At 39.1% G+C, this 15,231-nt stretch overlaps 1 protein-coding gene across 1 annotated transcript; it reads left to right on the top strand.

The window, feature by feature from the left end:
- Positions 1–2,112: 2,112 nt before the first annotated feature.
- On the top strand, positions 2,113–15,231 carry vezt (vezatin, adherens junctions transmembrane protein). The gene is made up of 12 exons (XM_079454001.1): positions 2,113–2,270; positions 4,572–4,709; positions 6,591–6,683; positions 7,855–8,039; positions 8,798–9,079; positions 9,542–9,681; positions 9,843–9,988; positions 10,842–11,170; positions 12,036–12,229; positions 13,278–13,375; positions 13,608–13,812; positions 13,943–15,231. Exons 1-12 carry the CDS (start codon positions 2,235–2,237, stop codon positions 14,464–14,466), a joined length of 2,370 nt encoding a protein of 789 aa, XP_079310127.1. The 5' UTR covers positions 2,113–2,234; the 3' UTR covers positions 14,467–15,231.

The raw sequence follows: 15,231 nt of genomic DNA, 5'->3' as shown, positions 1-15,231 counted from the left end.
CTTCCTGCGCTTGCATTCTGAGACGCGAAGAACAGGGATTTCCCATTTGCATCATTAAGCATGACTAAGTCCTGTTTACGAAAACGGTATAGGATCGGTCTCAAGTATTCGCCGATGCCAGGATTTGATGTGGTATCGGTGGCGTACCCTATTAAATACACAACTGCCAGCACATTTACTCAATACAAAGTATAATACTTCTTGAATATACAAGTACCGATAGAACTCATATAAAAATGTATTGCGTAATTTATAGTCCTTTCTTCAAGCTCAGTTAGGCCCGGTCTCACAGACAAGACTTAGCTTAAGCCTGGACTATGTTTTAGTTAAATTAGGCTATTAAAGTCGCTTTTATAAAAGTCCCATTACCGGTGTGCATCGGAAGACAAAACAACGGCACTGATATATTTTAAGCTACGCAAGGGCAAGTTATTTTTAGTTAAGACAGCTCAAACATTCATTTTAGTCTGGGACTAGCCTTAAGCCCAGTCTGTGAATCCGGGCATTATTGTATTGCAACGATTGTATTTTTGTGATTTACTTCGACCAATTAAATAAAAAAAACGATTCAAATGAACAATTCGTTTGGAGCACCACTACATTACACTACACTACACTACACTACACTACACACTACACTACACTACACTACACACTACACTACACACTACACTACACTACACTACACTACACTACACTACACTACACTACACTACACTACACACTACACTACACTACACACTACACTTCACTACACTACACTACACTACACTACACTACACTACACACTACACTACACTACACACTACACTACACTACACACTACACTAAACTACACACAACTACACTACAAACTACACTAAACTACACACTAGACTAAACTACACAACTACACTAAACTACAAACTGCGCTAAACTACACACTACACTAAACTATACACTACACACTACACTACACTACACTAAACTACACACTACACTAAACTACACTAAACTTCACACTACACTGCACTGCACTGCACTGCACTGCACTACACTACACTACACTAAACTACACTAAACTACACACTACACTAAACTACACAACACACTAAACTACACACTACACTAAACTACACACAACTACACTACACTAAACTACACACTACACTACACTACACTAAACTACACACTACACACTACACTAAACTACACACTACACTCCACTACACTAAACTACACACTACACTACACACTACACTACACTAAACTACACACAACTACACTACACTACACTAAACTACACACTACACTACACACTACACTCCACTACACTAAACTACACACTACACACTACACACTACACTCCACTACACTAAACTACACACTACACTACACTACACTAAACTACACACTACACTACACTAAACTACACACTACACTACACACTACACTCCACTACACTAAACTACACACTACACTACACTAAACTACACACTACACTACACACTACACTCCACTACACTAAACTACACACTACACTACACACTACACTCCGCTACACTAAACTACACACTACACTACACACTACACACTACACTAAACTACACACTACACTACACACTACACTACACACTACACTACACACTACACTACACTACACTACTTGAATGAAAAAGTAAACGTTAAATATCCGATGTTTGCAGTATAAGGCATACAGAATTACTTAATTTATTGTTATTTCTAATTTGTGCAAATTGTACGAGGTGTGGTGGTGTATACAGTAAATAAATGAAATATAAAATAAATATAAAATAATCAGTTATAGCCACTAGCAGACAGAGAACCAAACACAGACCGGAAGTAACTTTGGGCCGGTTCTTTATAGAATAACAATAAAGGCGGTCTGAATTTTTCCGCATTACGCTTTAATATATCTCTATTACAAACTCAAACCAATAACGCATTTTCTATATAATTTACATCAAGAGCCTGTTCAGCAATAAAGTAACCAGCATTTGCATCATGTCCATAATTATACCGGCATCGACACCAAAAGCTCCATAGTTGGCGCTGTTGACACATTTTGAGAACAGCTATCAACTACACGAAGAAGAGCAGTGAAACATGGGAAGTGTAGTTCAAACCGTCGCGTGTTTCTGCGCACAGAGCCGAAGCTGTGGAGATCCCTCTGTAATGTCTATCGATTAACAATCCCAGCATGCGCAACGGGTGTAAACGTATGGCGGAGAGCTATGACTGAGGATTTCGATGAAGAAGTTGTGTTCGAGGTGAGTTTTCATCCAAACACACGCAGAGACGCACAACAGCTGATCGAGTGTCTGTCATAGACGGAGTGTTAGCAGCCTGCGCTTAGCATCACGACACTCCTCCCTCCAAACGCATCTTTAAGGACTTAGAGATGCTTGTGAGTTGCTTTGGGTTTAATAAACGCAGACGTTCTTACAGTATGTGTTTATAACTTATTTTGCGTTTTGAATCAAATGTGTTGTAGGGACATCTGATGTGGTGACAGAGCCAGAGGTAGTGTTTCAAATCCACATCGATCTGCCGGGTGCTATATATCCAACCTAGATAGCACGGCGAGATGCCTACCTGGATCACACTTGGGGCATTAGTGAACTTCCCTTAAAGGCACAGTTAGGGACTTCCCTTAAAGGGACAGTTCATCCCCCCCCTCCAAAAAAAGTGAATTCATCATTTACTCACCCAAATCTGTATACATTTCTTTGTTCTGATCAACACAGAGAAAGATATTCGGACGAACGCTTGTGTCCAAACAGTTCTTGACTATCATAGTTGGAAAATATAACAGCAAAAGTGCCCCAGAACTGTTTGCTTTCCTACATTCTAGTTTAAAATATCATCTTTTGTGACACACGGAAATTCATGTAGTGATCAATACCCTGATAGCAAACGTACATCTGGCAGACATCTATTGGATGAATACATTTTCATCTGCAAGGCATCTGGCAGATGCTGTTTGCTCATCTGCCCTACGTATCGGAGACGTCTGCTGTCAGATGTCATATAGACGTCTAGAAGACGTGTATGATTTAAAATGGATGTACAACAGCTCTTTCTAAGATGTTTAGCGGATGTTTTTACGCAGCAGATGTTTTCCAGATCTTTTGCAGACATCTTACAGACGTACCTGTGCTATTTGGGTAGATATAGATATGTGGCTTTTGCTGTGGTCTGCTTTATTGTAGTGTTATTTAGTTAGCAGTAGCAGTATTGTGAATAATGGCATTCTGTGTTCACTTTACCCGGACCAAACCCGATAAAACCATGTTTCAAGTTTATAAAACAATCGTTCATGTTTGTGTATGTTTGGAAATGGATATTAATGGAAGGTCAGAAAACATCATCTCCATGGGCAGCGCTGGACGCATGCTGTCAATATAAATTAAAATTGCACATGTTTGTGGGGAAAGGAAATTACAGTTTATTGTAGCTGGCAGTGAATGTGCTTATTCTTGGGCCCATATATTTTTAGTTTGTGCATTTGTTTTATGGATACAGTTCAGATATCCAAAAAAGCCTAGGCAGATTCGGTCTGCTCTCATTTGGTGTGCTGATATCAGATCCTTCGCCTCAGGCCAGATTGTCTCGTTCGCATCAATAAACAACAACACAAATTCCTCTCGCTGAGCTTCAGAGCATAAAATCCAAAGTTCATGACGTTGGGCAGGTTACCTCAGTGCAGAGTTTTCGTTGTAACACAAGTACAAGGATTATAAACCGGTTTAGCAACTCAAATCCGGAGGATACGGCAATCTTGTTGGAATACTCGATCATGTATTTGGATGTCTGGTTGGGAACCGGGACCTGCGAGAGCGTCTGGTCTATGTCTTCTGTTGATTGATGAAGTGTTTAAGACTATCTGAGATGGGAGCGAGGGATGAGAGAGAGGTAAGGGAGGAAGAAGACAGGAAATAATGTGTTTACCCTGCTCAGAAAATCCCGCCTTTAACATCCCGTGAGGAATATCTGAATCATGACCTCTTGCTGTTTTTCTCTTCTCTCCTTCTCTTACATGTACTCTCACTTGTTTGTTCTTCAAATTATATTCGTTTAGTGTGTGGGTTTTTTTGCACTCATATGATTGTTTGTCAAGGTCAAAGGTCTCTTAGTAATATTTAAAGGGTTATGGCGCGAATACGTGTTTTTCTGTGCCTTTGGTGTGTTATAAGTTGCCCGTGCATGTATTAGAAAAAGTGTCGGAACAAAAGATGGATTCTGTCTAAAAGCGAATGCTCACCCAGACCTGCGTGAAACGCCTCGTGTAGCCACACCCCCACAAATCTACGTCAGTTTGTGGTATGACTTCACTAAGACGCAAGAACCTGTCAGTACAATTGCTTTGGAATTTGATGTTCCAAATATGGTAAGAGGTGTGTTGAACCGCAAGTTGCGATCGTTTTTACTTATGCAATTTCCGAGCGAAACGGATTTTCGAATGAAACAAATAGTGGGCGTGGCTTGCGTTTTTTCAATGCAAATTGATTGGATGTATAAAAACAGCCGTTGCATTATGTTTGTATTTGTGATTTCTCCTGCCCTTGCAGAACTCACCTCTGTTCCAGTACTTGCAAGATTTAGGACAAACCGATTTTGAGGCATGTTCACCGGTTTCTAAGGAGGAGGAGTTCAGTGCTGGTGGAGAGGAGGGGTCATTTCCACAGGATATCCTCTCGTCTCCCAGAGTGAGTGCCAACTTTCCTTGCCTTACCCCAGTACACTAACTGTATGACTACTTTACTTCAGTCTCTTAAGACTGACAGCTCAGCAGAGGGAAATGCCAGATCTGGGTTTTAAAAGCTGCAAATGTTTTGTACACTTGACCTTGTTTAGTGGCTCGAGCAAAAAGGAGAGGATTCGATATTATCGATGTAGTTTCATAACAGGTTTTGAAAGATCAGATTTAGAATACAATGGATAGTTACAGAAATACACGCATTTTTGCCAGAAGACAATATGTTATGTATGCATATAAGAACACTGATTTCTTAAAGGTGTAGTTCACCCAAAATGAAAATTCTGTCTTCATTTACTCACCCTCAAGTCGGTTCAAATCTGTATAATGTATCTGTTCTGATGAAGGTATTTGGAAAAATGCTTGGAACCAAAAAGTTCTTGACTACCATAGCAAGAAAAATTGCTTTATAGATTTCTTTATGTTGAACACACGAAAGAAGATATCATGAAGAATGTAGGAAAGCAAACCGTTCTGGGACTACCATGGTAATTTTCCCCACCGTCTTGTTCCAAACATTCTTCCAAATATCTTGGAACAACATGAGGGCGAGTAAATGATGACAGATTTACAATTTGCGGGTGAACTGTCCCTTTAATATTGTTATGAAAAACATCACTATTGCTACTGTCTGTTGTTTTTTTAAAGCTGCTACTTGTAACCTTTTGGTTAAAATTGACACAAATGATTTATTGAGTAAGTACCTATAAGTGTTTAAAAGCCTATAGACCTCTTCAGGCGATGTAAACAACGATGGTTCTACGCTGGACTAGAAGAACTTCCTGTTTTAGTTCTTTAACTCTACACAAACGTTTGAACAAAACGCGACAATACAAACATCATTTAAAATGTTAATGCATAATAAAATGGGCCAAAGAATCTCTCATATCGACGACCACTTAGCAACATCTATGTAACCACCTGACAATGACCTATATTACCGACCACTTTCCAATGCACTATTTATCACTTGCATTGCATTCTGCTGTTGTGGTTGCATTATTGTTGTGGGTTTTGCACAGAGAAACACTACTACTACATGTACAAATGCAGTTTATTACATTTTCTGGTTTTCTTTAGTTGACAACTTTGTTGTTAAATACAAAGACACGCTAAACCCACGCACACACTATCTATTCAGTTTTCATTCTTCAGTTGCTGCCACAGATTCAAAGCATCTTGAATGTGTGTGTCGAACATCAGCAGAATACTAATAACATGAAGAAAGAACGGCCAACAAAACCACAGTGTGCAACAAGTGTTCTTCAACTTGCTATAAATTGTTTTACTTTTTAATAGTTGTGTCCATTTTGGTATAAAACATGAACGATTGACATCCCTTTTTTGTTCCAAACCCATATTTTCTTCTGTGGAGCCCAAAGGGAAAGTTTTAGAAGAATAGTTCTCGTAAAGAAAGTAAATGTAGACTCTGTGTGTTGTGTTATATTATATATATATATATATATATATATATTATCGCATTGAACATAAAAAGATTAAACATAAATAGATATACTTATTTAATTGTGTTTATTCATCATAATGCTTTCCATGCAAGTCCCCAGAACTCTTAAAGCTACAGTAGGATTCCAATGGTCAGAAAAAGGGTTGAATACTAGTAATGGAAAACATGACTACAACATAGAAATAATGACAAAAATTACAACTGGACTCAAATACCACACTGGACGAGAAGGATGGAGGGATTTGAGCCATATATAGGAACGGAATAATAAGCAACATGCTAATTGTTGTATAAGAGATGACTTTTGGGAAAGCACCACTTACATTTTCTTTTAATAAGAAACAAATCTGTTGTGCGTGTTCGAAGCAGGAGGGTGGTGTTTGGAGGCTGGTTGATGCACTGCGCAGCCTTAGTCCACTTCATCGAGACAGCACCACCCAGTGGAAGGAGCAGCAGCTGGTATGTGTGACACTAAAAATGCATCTATCTATTTTTCTTAAAGTCCCAGTGAAATGAATAATTACAATGACATTTTTTTCATGTAATATTGTAGCGTTTGTTGCTCATAGTTTATCAATGTGGGTCATGCTCTTTTAAGAATCGCGTGCCCTCATAAGCTTTGGTTAAAATCTGAAAATGCACTTAAATCAACCTTCCTGTAATTACTTAAATGACGTTTGTTAGACGGCTTGGGTGGGGCATCCGTTAATTCATCCAGATAGTCTGTTGCCAATTCTGAATTCAACGGATGTTCTTTTACATCAAATCGCAGAGAAAGACGAATGCCACGCCCTCTTTTTTTCTCATTAGAAATTCCATTTTACTCGGAAATGCCTCAAAATACGGAAGTAAAACGATCGCAACTTCCGGTTCACAGGGACTTTAATAATATCAGACAATAAGAGCACTAAGCCTGCAATTTAGTGAGTCGCAGTGTTTTATCGCAGTGTTCAGTTATCAACGTTACAGTGTGTACGATTTTTGTTGCATGTAAAATGCGTATTTAATCATTATAATAGACAACCTTCTGAGTGAGGAGACCTTTTAAATGTGAAATATTTTATTTAAATTGAATTATTTAACTACATTGCTAAACATATAGAAATGTGTACCAAATAATTTGACATGTGTATTTGTGAGTATAGGACATAAACCCTGCCCTCTCCATGTAAACGAATAGAATCACGGGAAACAAAAAGATCCAATTACACATCCAATACATTTTTGCCAAATGTTAGTTGTAAAAAGGGGGAGGGGCAACACGATTCGTCATTTGCGATAAGGTCATTGGGAAATACGGGCGGGACCTTGATACCACCTCACACTTGCTACTGTGCATACTTTGGCTACGAATGATGTCATCTGCGCAATGTCAGGTGCCATATCTGCGTAGTTTTGGCTCTATTTTTCGACAGTGGATGTTTATTGGGGAAACGCCATACATATTTTTTACGGGCTAGAGTATTCCATCGCTTTATTTCAAAAATGATTCGACCAAACCGCTGCGCTCCAGCACTGAAGTCCTGTATTGCCGCACGGTGCGGTTGATACAGTCTGACGGAATGCATTCAGTAGATTCGATTATTGATTCCCAGGGAGATTGTGTAACAATTTATTTGTTTCTCTGCAGGATGCTGCTTTCCGCCAGTATTCCCTGCGCTGTCTGTTATCTCAGGATGTGCTGTTACAGGAAGATGTCGAGCTGATCGAGCTGTTGGATCCGAGCGTCCTCTCTCTGGGCTCAACAGATACTGTCTGCCCCAGTGCCAGCATCGGCGTTCCAGCACCACGATACCTCGCACAACCCTCTATATGGTACGCACTGTACAGGGGTGGGCTAAGGGGGCCCCTAACCCTTTCAGTAAACCCCCAAAAGTGTTAATACCATCCCCCGTATGAATCACTCAGTGGCCATTTACATTTAGCTTCTGTTGCTCATCTACCCATGGGCAAATGGGTACTTCTCCGTACTACACCCACATCTCAAATCAGATCTTGCACGTTTTTAATTTATTCAACAAATGGCTAACAGACGTTTGATAATAAACTACTGTACAGAGTTCTTTATTGTCCCCATTTAGTTGTCATCTATTTAATTATTTTAATACATCACAGATAGCACAATCCATCTGGCTAATGTCTGTTTACATCTGTTTACATCTGCAATACATAGTTTGCTCATCTGCAATACGTCTCGGAGACGTCTGAACGTCTGTTACATGTCTGCTAAAGATCTGGAAACATCTGCTGCCTAAAAACATCTGCTAAACATCTTGGAAAGAGCAGCTTTACATCCATCACAAACATCTTACAGACATCTATATGACGTCTGACAGCAGACATCTCCGCGACGCATTGCAGATGTAAATGCAGATATATGTGTGCCATCAGGGAGTTATTTATATGGATTCATCAATATCAATCTAATTGAGGTGGCCAAACAAACGTAAGAAGGCGGGATCTGTTATTATTGCATAATGTCAATGCAGCACGATACTGATGTGCAAATATTAACGTTACCTGCCACTTTTTATTCTGTAAGTAGCATCTAATCCAAGTTTTGGACTTTTCAGGGAAGTTTCGGTGTTGGTCGGGGTGCTAGCCGTCCTGCTCGGTGTCTGCTGTTTTTGCCCTGATCATGAGCTTGCCTTGTGGGCGTCTGTTGTCCTGGTTTGTGCGGTGTGTGCGTGTCGTGGTCTGTCTCTGTGGCGCAAGGCAAGTCTACAGCGTCACGTCCAATTTCTGGCTATCCAGCTGGAAGGCTTGGTGAATAACAGCCGAGCGTTGACCAGCCTGTCCCGCAAATCACTGCGTCTGATACAGGAAACAGAAGTCATTTCAAGAGGTTTCACCCTGTAAGTGTCTCCATCTTTAGTTATGTTATGTGTTTGTCTATAGCATTATGTTTGTCTGTCTTGTCCATGTCATTTATGTTTTGCATGTCAGGGGCTATTTACATTAATAACATTTACATTTATTACAAAAAAAGTTTTGGTGGGGGGGGTTATTCTTGGCTGAAGATGATTTGCCTTCCTAACATAGGCAACATAGTTGGAAATACCAGTTATGTTTATAATTTAATATTTCTGTTGTTTGTGAATGTTGTGTGATCTTGTTTGTGGTGTGCATGCTGTGTCATTTTCTTTGATAGAAATAAAACATGTCATTCATGTGTTTAAGTTGTAATATTTCATCGTAATCATCAATCACGTTTCATTGTTATGTAGTTATTGTTGTATGTGATGTATGTCTGCCCTAACGGTTCTCGGACGTCTGCACAGTAGGATTATGTTTCACTTGTCAAGTTTACTCGACAGGGTGAGTGGTGCCTGTCCCTTTAACAGGGCGGGCCAACTTCGCAGCCAGCAGCTGATTGGTCTACGAAAGGCGGCCTATCAGAGCCTTCGTTGCGCGTTCCGGGCCTCCCGTCTGGCCACGTGCGTCATGCTGAAGTCATATCCTTAGCCAACGGCAACTTGTATTTCACCTCGAAATAAAATATATAATTCATTATATTCGAAAAGAATATTAGTTCAATAGAAATTATATAAATGTTTAAAAAAAAAGTGTTTGAACTTGCAACATCTAAGTTGATGAATCCTTGACTATATTTTACATTTCCGCTAAACTCAGAGATAGACAACGTCACCAACTATGTTTCCACCGTGCCAATCAGAGAGCTGGGTCTCGGCCTGGGGGTGGAGCATCTTTCAGACGAGCAAGCACAAGACTTGACCAATGACTACAGTCTACCTGCGCTCAAGGTTTTTATCATTACATTTTTATCATTACTCACACTGTTGGTCTGGGCAATGTAGCAAAAAATACTTTTCAGAATTTTGATATTTAATATTCGGTATATTATTTAATATTATATTTATTATGGCTGTCAAACGATTAATCACATTCAGATTAAAAGTTTGTGTTTGCATAATACTGTTTAGGTCTGTGGACTGTGCATATTACTTTTGTATTTATAAAGACACACACAGTATACACTATACATTATACACATATTTAAGAAACATATAAATATCGATAAATGTTTATATACAAATTGAATTATAAATTATATATATGTGTATATATATGTGTGTGTGTATATATGTATATGTATATGTGTATATAAAATACTTCCTAAATGTATACATGTATGTGTTTATAAATACACAATATATACGCACAGTATACGGACACACATTTTGTAAAAACACATTTTTATTGTAAATACGATTAATCAGTTATTCTAATATTTATCGTGAAATGCAAGTTTTATATTTTTATCTTTTTCAAATTGGAAAAAAGGCACTCTGAGACTTTTATGATCACTTTTTTTGTGATGACGCAAAAGAATAGTGGTTATAAAATTTTTTTTTTTAAACAACAATTTTGAGGGAACTGACTCATAGACTTCCCTGCTGTTCTTGTAGTTGCAAATAGGGGTAGGGTTCATTAGGATTTGAAAATGGCTCAGAAAATACAATCCACAATAAAATCATCACAATGTTGCTTATTTTTTTTGTAAAAAATAAAAAGCAATTGCCCAGCCCATCTGTTGATATCAAACGTATCAGTCTTGTTAATACAATCACACATGTTCTTCAAATTGTTTTGCAGATGTTGTTCCAGTTGTGGGTGGGGCAGAGTTCCGAGTTTTTCCGGCGTTTAGCTTTGCTGTTATCTCCTGGGAGGGAGGAGCTAGACTCCAGGTCCACCCCCCTTACATATAACAGCGTCCCTCTGATCACCGACTCCCTCCATCGAACCCTGGCCTGTTGCCTTGGTGACCTTCAGCGCAGCTACGACTTCCATCGCTACTTTGAGACCCAGCACCAGACTGTGGGCTCAGGAAAAAATGACCGTGCCCGACAGAAATGTAGAGAGCTCAATTCTCTGCACACTTCAGTCCGCAGTTTACAACTTCACCTGAAAACACTCTTAAATGAGTATGTCCCTCTTCATAATTGCTTTCGCAATAGGCTTGCTGATATGTGAAATATAAATGCATTTAATATAGTGCAGTCAAATCAATTAATCACGATGAATTGATTCCATAATAATCTATGAATCTATTCCAAAATAATCTATGAAGCTATTCCCAAACAATCAACGAATCTATTCCAAAACAATTGATGAATTATTACCGAACAATCGTCAAATCTATCCCTAAATAATCGATTAATCTATTCCTAAACAGTCGACGCATACATTTCCAAATAATCGATGAATCCATCCATAAATAATCGATTAATGTATGCCTAAATAATCGATGAATCTATTTCAAAACAATCAGCAAATCTATTCCCAAAATTATCAACAAATCTATTCCCAAATAAGCGATTAATCTATTCCCAAATAATCGACAAATCTATTCCTAAAAAACAAACATCTATGAATCTATTCCCAAATAATCGACAAAACTATTCCTAAATAATTTATGAATCTTCCCCGAAGTAATCGACAGATCTATTCCTAAAAAACAAACATCTATGAATCTATTCCCAAATAATCGACAAATCTATTCCTAAATAATTTATGAATCTTTCCCAAAACAATCGACAAATCTATTCCTAAAAAACAAAAATCTATGAATCTATTACCAAATAATCGACAAATCTATCCACATATAATCGACAAATCTATGATCTATAATCTTTATGTAATATATGTGTGGCACACATTTATTTTGGAAGCGATTAATCGATTCGACAGCATAAATTTAATGATATCAAAGTACAGACGCTAGAACATGTATCGGATCATGTCCTTTTTTGTGTTCATCGCATCACGTGGTTGTTTCTTTTCTTACAGGGTCATCATTCTGGAGGATGACTTGGAGAAGTTAATGGTCGCTAAGGAAACGGAGGAGATGACGTGTGCAGGTTATCAGGAGCTGAGGGAACGTCTACAGCTGTTGCAGCCACACATGCAGGCCAGCACCTGCTGCTGGGATGACACGCTCGCACAGGTCGACCGCATGCTGCGCAGAGTCTCCAGCTGTCCAGGTCAGAGGTCAACCTCTCAACCAATAACAGCGTCTTGTTGTTTATAAAGTAGCCTCTTAAAATATTGACAGTGTTAAGGCCACCAAAGTAGTGCAAACGTGAAGAATTATTTTTAATTTTAGTTAATTATATATAGTATTATTGTATTAGTTATATTTTAAATATAACATTATTAAATATACAATTTGATAAATATTATTAATATTTTTATTATTTATTTTGAATTGTACACTAAATAAATCGAATGATAACCGCAACGATACAGAGGCATTACAGCGGGATCCCTTTCACAGTAAGTTTCACCAGCTGATCATCATTGACAGCCAAAATGGAAGATATTTGGAAGAATATAAGTAACCAAACAGATCTCATCCCCGATTTACTGCCACAGTAGGGAAAAGAAATACTCAACGGTGGATGAGATCTGTTTGGTTACTGACATTCTTTCAAATATCTTCCTTTGTGCTCAGCAGAACAAAGAAATGTATACAGGTTTGTAACAACCTGAGGAAATGATCACAGAATCTTCAATATTTGGGTGAACTGTCCCTTTAAGAACCAAATTTGCGTATGTCAGTATAATAAGCCCTTGCGTTCTAGCGTGTATGATCTTAATAATGTCATCATGTGGTGCGTCATTCCATGCGTTTTGTCTTTGTGTCTTGAGACTATTTTTAGTTCCGGTAGTTATTTTAGGAAGCGTGAGGGAAGTAGGAGGGTAAAAGAAGAAAGGGGAGATTTGGTCAGTGATGTGTTTTACAGAATTAGGCCATAATGTAGTGAAGTCAATAGTCACATGATGTCCGCCCTCACTTGATGAATTTCCTCTGCTGGTACATTTATTTGGAGCTGCGATTTAAGACACGGTTAAAATCCATGTGGGAATAAGTTTGCGTTCAGGATGTGAGTGGTTGAAAACAAAGCATCTACCAGAAGCGAATTGTCGTTTTCTAAATAACTTTTTTTTTAATAGATTTTACTCCGGTAGAATTAGTTGTGTCATTAGTTTGTGTCACACACACAGTCATATAGTGATTTGATGTTTCAGAAGGCTCCGGACCGCCGGAGGAAATGGCTTTTCCAGAAGCCCCTCCCACTGCCCCAATTGCGCACATACAGGACCGAGACCCCATTCCTGAAGAACAGGTACAGTTTGAGTCTTCACATCATTTTTTTCATATGGTGTTATCTTTTTACACCTCGTCCCACTATGAATGCCTCATTGCAGATCACTGATCATTCGCACGGATCACTGATACCAGAAAACTGCCGTACATTTTCCTTCTGTGTGAACGCAAACGCATCCCGGAAAATATTCACAAACTTTAGTTTGTTTCAATAGGCCTAGTTGGGATAAATCGCTGTTTTTCTTGGCCAGGAACTCGAGGCCTATGTTTCGGATTCGGACTCCGAGACAGAATGGAGGGCGACCGCAGACATGTTGTCACCGTGGGACCTGGAGCGTCAACGGCAGGAACGAGAAGAGTCGAGGCGCGTTTTGCTCGAGCTGAAATCCGTCCTGGGAATCCGAGCCTCGGATGGAGAGAGAGACAAACGCAAGCGTCTGCTCTTCAGTGATCAAGGTAATATACACAAATGCGATAACAACAAAAAGCCACCGATAAATATGTTTAGATCTATGAAAAAGACTGGAAAAGATGAAGATGGGCAATTCCACGTCACCTTAACAAAATGTATTTATTGTTCTTCTAGCCGCTCTAACTCCGTTCACTATTGAGACGCCTGAAGACACAGATACGAACTCTACACAGCCGTGCGTTTCAGCAGACCCTACTACTAACACAGGAAATCACATTTCCCAAGAAACACAAGCCGAAGAGAGGAAGGATATTGAAAACCAGACTGACATCACGAGCGAGGAGGATGGAGAAACACATTTAGTGACCGAATTTTCTTGTGGCGAATCGGATGTAACCGATGCAACCAGTGTCATCCGCGGGGCGGAGACCGTAGAGGAAACGCACCTCTTCCAATCAGATGGGCTTATTGAAGACGGAACACACCCAGTAATCGCAGCAAGAGTTCCCACGCTTTCAGTGATCGAGAGACTCACAGAACTGCACGGCTCGGAAGCGCTAAGTTTTAGCTCCGCTTTGGCCGCCCAGGTTGCTGCGCGTTCGCATACGTTCACGCACATGCGAGAATGTACCTATGGGGACTCCGAGGACGTGGAGGAAGTGACATTACAGGAGATGACAGAAACAGAGGAGGACTGAAACCGCATTTTCAAAACATCCAGAATATTTATTCTCGTGTTTAATTTATTGAGCTCGATTTCAGGTCACTGACATCATTGGATGTAGCTGGTGTGTGTGGGAATCTGTTTTGGTGTGCGTCTGTTTTAGAGCGCTGTATGTTTCAGGTGACATTCTTCGTCCACGTTCATCGTGACCTCAGGCCTCAGGTACAGACTGGCACACGCTAGTACACAAAATAACACCAAAACGGACACGTACTCGCGTAACACTATTTACCACTTGGCCGTTGCCTACTTGTACTTAAATTCACGAATGTTAATAGTACAGTCTTGTTTTACACTTCTTGGGGAAAAGATGTCCTGGTCATACATCACTCCAAAATGAAAAGCGAATGATAAACGGTATTTTGCATGTAGAAAATTTACCTAGCTTCAAAAGTACGCTTTTTTTCGAACAATGTCATTTTATTATTAACATATTATATAAATGAAATAGAATAGAAAACATATTCATCCTAAATCTTATTACCGCAGAAAACGTTTATATTATAAAATGCAAAACAATAGGGATTAATCTAATTTATTTTTAAATTGTGAATGATTTGTTGTACTTCCCTCAGTTTGTGCTCATGTGAACGTGTAAACAAATGGGATCCAAATCAAATATGTTCCTCATTGTTCAGTTTATAAAAATCACTTTTTATACATCATTCACAATCTATTTTTGGCTTTGGGGTGAAATTATGACCCAGACATTTCAATTAATTTAATTGCACAGTTAAGC

The sequence above is a fragment of the Barbatula barbatula genome (genome assembly GCF_947034865.1).
Source record: "Barbatula barbatula genome assembly, chromosome: 4".
NCBI lineage: Eukaryota > Metazoa > Chordata > Actinopteri > Cypriniformes > Nemacheilidae > Barbatula > Barbatula barbatula.
Note: the sequence above shows the minus strand (reverse complement) of the source record. Positions and strands in the feature narration are given on the sequence as shown.

Excerpts from the sequence above, each read along its gene's own strand:
- vezt (XM_079454001.1), top strand. The coding sequence starts at position 2,235 with ATGACTGAGGATTTCGATGAAGAAGTTGTGTTCGAG. Across the intron at positions 6,684-7,854 it reads AGTGGAAGGAGCAGCAGCTG|GATGCTGCTTTCCGCCAGTA; the intron begins GTATGTGTGACA and ends GTTTCTCTGCAG. Across the intron at positions 9,080-9,541 it reads ATTTCAAGAGGTTTCACCCT|GGTGAGTGGTGCCTGTCCCT; the intron begins GTAAGTGTCTCC and ends TTTACTCGACAG.